Source organism: Fragaria vesca, linkage group LG6, assembly GCF_000184155.1.
Source record: "Fragaria vesca subsp. vesca linkage group LG6, FraVesHawaii_1.0, whole genome shotgun sequence".
NCBI lineage: Eukaryota > Viridiplantae > Streptophyta > Magnoliopsida > Rosales > Rosaceae > Fragaria > Fragaria vesca.
In genome coordinates, this window is record NC_020496.1 from 2,572,858 (window position 1) to 2,576,221 (window position 3,364).

At 40.3% G+C, this 3,364-nt stretch overlaps 1 protein-coding gene across 1 annotated transcript; it reads left to right on the forward strand.

The window, feature by feature from the left end:
* Positions 1-513: 513 nt before the first annotated feature.
* On the forward strand, positions 514-2,109 carry LOC101293618 (cytochrome P450 71A1-like). Its single transcript, XM_004304798.1, has 2 exons — positions 514-1,395; positions 1,492-2,109. Exons 1-2 carry the CDS (start codon positions 514-516, stop codon positions 2,107-2,109), a joined length of 1,500 nt encoding a protein of 499 aa, XP_004304846.1.
* Positions 2,110-3,364: the final 1,255 nt, after the last annotated feature.

The window sequence follows — 3,364 nt, forward strand, 5'->3', positions numbered from 1 at the left end:
ATTGTTAATGTAACTCTTCCTCGATAACCACTTCAGTTTAGTATTAGTTTATAGTTAGCTTGTGACAGGAAGCTCATAAACAACTAAAAGGTCTTTCCCTCCCATATCGATCTATCAGTATTTTAGTTCAGTTACTATTTACTATAGGGTTTGAAGTTTCTATTTCATGAAGTGCAGCAACAATAGTAAACTTGACATAGTCTTGCATTGATCTTAACTAGAGGTGTGTCTTTTACTTCCGACTTCAGTCCTTTGGATAAGCGCTGAAAGATCCTATTTTAAGAGGTGGCACTTGTTGCTCGGACCAATTCATGTAGTTAGTTGACAAAGACTAAAAAATAAGTCATATAAGTTGTAACTACAACTTCTGAAACAAGACACAACTATGACTAGGGACAATAGAAGTAGTGAGATACCAAATTGCTTATATAAATACTCGAAAGTTTGATAACCAATTTGAGTACACTAGCTAGCTCATAATTGACCTTAATTAGTTGTGTATATTAGCTATACATGGATTGGATTTGGGCAATTGGGTTGCTTTCTATTGTTTATGTACTCCAAGCATGGATTTCCAAAAGCAAGAACAAGAAGATCAAAAAATTGCCTCCTGGTCCAAGAGGGTTTCCTATTATCGGAAACCTCCTGATGTTAGGAGAGTTCCCTCACGTCGATCTTCACCGACTATCCCAAAAGCACGGTGACATCATGTACCTGCGCTTAGGCCTGGTGCCTACCATTGTTGTCTCATCCCCTCAAGCGGCGGAGCTGTTTCTCAAAACGCACGACCATTCTTTTGCCACTAGGCCACCACATGAAGCTGCAAAGCACATTTCTTACGGCCAAAGGAACTTATCCTATGCCGAGTATGGTCCTTATTGGCGCACCATTCGCAAGATGTGCACCCTTGAATTACTCAGCAACCACAAAATCAATTCTCTTAAGCCCATGAGGAAAGAAGAGCTTGATCTCTTCATGAACTTCATTCAAGAGGCTTGTCGTGATCGTGCTGCGGTTGATCTCAGCGCCAAGGTTTCTTCTCTCAACACAGACATGACGTGCCGATTGGTGTTTGGAAAGAAGTACATGGATAAGGAATTTGATGAGAAGGGTTTCCAGGCTTGGATCGTAGAGGGTATGCATCTAGCAGGCACCCCCAACTTTGGTGATTATCTTCCTTTTCTTGCTCCATTTGACCTCCAGGGTTTAACTAAGAGAATGAAGGCTGTTAGAAAGGTGTTTGATGACTTCTTTGAGAAGATCATTGACGAGCACATCAAATCTCAGGATGATCAAGAAAGGACCAAAGACTTCGTCGATGTCATGTTGTGTTTCATGGGATCGAAAGAATCTGAGTACAAAATTGAACGCTCCAACATCAAGGCCATAATTCTGGTAAGTCTTGTGTTTATATATCAAATATGTGTAATAGTACGTCTGTACGTGACTACGTGATTAGTAACACAAGTCTACAAACTCATTTCCTCGCAGGACATGGTTGCTGGTGCAATGGACACATCAGCAACGGCAATTGAGTGGACACTTTCCGAACTCATGAGGCACCCTCGAGTGATGAAGAAAGTCCAGAAAGAGTTGGAAGATGTAGTAGGCATGGATAGAATGGTGGATGAGTCAGACTTGGAGAAGTTGGAGTACTTAAATATGGTGGTGAAGGAAAACTTGAGGCTACATCCAGTTGCTCCATTGTTGATCCCCCATGCAGCCATTGAAGACTGCACTGTCAACGGCTTCCACATACCCAAAAAATCGCGCGTCATGGTAAATGTATGGGCAGTTGGGAGAGACCCTAGTGCTTGGACAGATCCAGACAAGTTCATACCGGAAAGGTTTGTTGGTAGTAATATAGATCTCCGCGGTCGAGACTTCCAACTTCTTCCGTTTGGTTCCGGTCGAAGAGGTTGCCCCGGAATGCATCTAGGGCTTACTGTGGTGCATCTGGTGGTGGCGCAACTTGTGCATTGCTTTGATTGGGAACTTCCAGATAATATATTGCCAACTGAGTTGGACATGACTGAGGAGTTCGGTCTAACAGTTCCAAGGGCCAAACATCTACTGGCCATTCCTTCCTATCGTCTTCGACAACAATAATGTTCCTCCAAGATGTCACACACACACACAAACCAAATCGGTTTTTAAAAAGCTATCACAGCAACATCGTATTCCAACATGTCTCTCCCACATAATAAGAATCAAGGTTGTATTGGAAGTTAGAGAGCAGAGAAACTAAAGAACGTTGAAAGAGATGGGAGACTATATACTGTGGCTTTATTCTTATTGATTAGAAAATATAGGTTATAAGAGTTTCTATAACTAGGTTGAGATTAAGAAATGACCAAGCTAACGTAATACATCCTGTTATCCTAACGCACGGCCGGCCCGCACACTTTGACGAACCAATTAAAAAGAATTAGCAGAACAACACATACAATAATTTACCATAACACACACATTGCAAAATCAATTTAAAATAACCAGCACCAGCCACACTCACAGGTTACAATATGTTACTTTTACCCTAGCACAGATAATAAGACATCATTTTGAAGAGAATTAGCATTACAAGAGAACATTCCTATGTACCACACAAAGCACACTGACTGCTAAATTGAAAAGAATTAGCACAACGTTCATCTATATAAATCACATACACACATGCTCATCCTTAGATAAATCCCCAAGCGCCAATCATACGTCCCTTACATATTTACAGCCCCGCATTATCAGTGACGGATCCAGGATGAAATTGTTATATAGGCTAATTATAACACATAAAAAATAAAAAATAAAAAAAATTAAACCCATCTCGACAGTGAGAGAAATGTTTGTTAATTTGAGGGTCGCAAACTAGACAATCAAGGTCGAGTAAGTTGCCGATTGAGACGGACGAGTAGCCCGCAAAAACGACTGAAATTGGGCAGTGATGAGAATTTGAGAGTAGCGAATTAGCAATCAAGACTGGAGAGGTGGGGAAACGGGCAGGTAGACGACGTTTGTGAATTTGGGAATTGAGATTCAAGAATCGTTAATGTCTAGCCAAAATGACATTAACTTGATTAATAGTAACATGTCCAAGATGTCGTAATTCACATAGACATATTCTGATATCAGATTCTTTTTACGATTCAATAATACCTCAACAAAGATCCAAATATTCTTTAACCTTCTTGAACTTTCATATCCCCATATCAAATCTTAACCTCTGATAAACCCTAGGAGTGCGGCTATTGGGACCTCCAAATTTGCTCAGTATACCTCTCATTCTCTCTACACCTCTATTTTACTTTTAAATACAAGCATTTTCTCATTAGACCTCCTTTCAAATTCCTAAAATAACCTTGTTTAT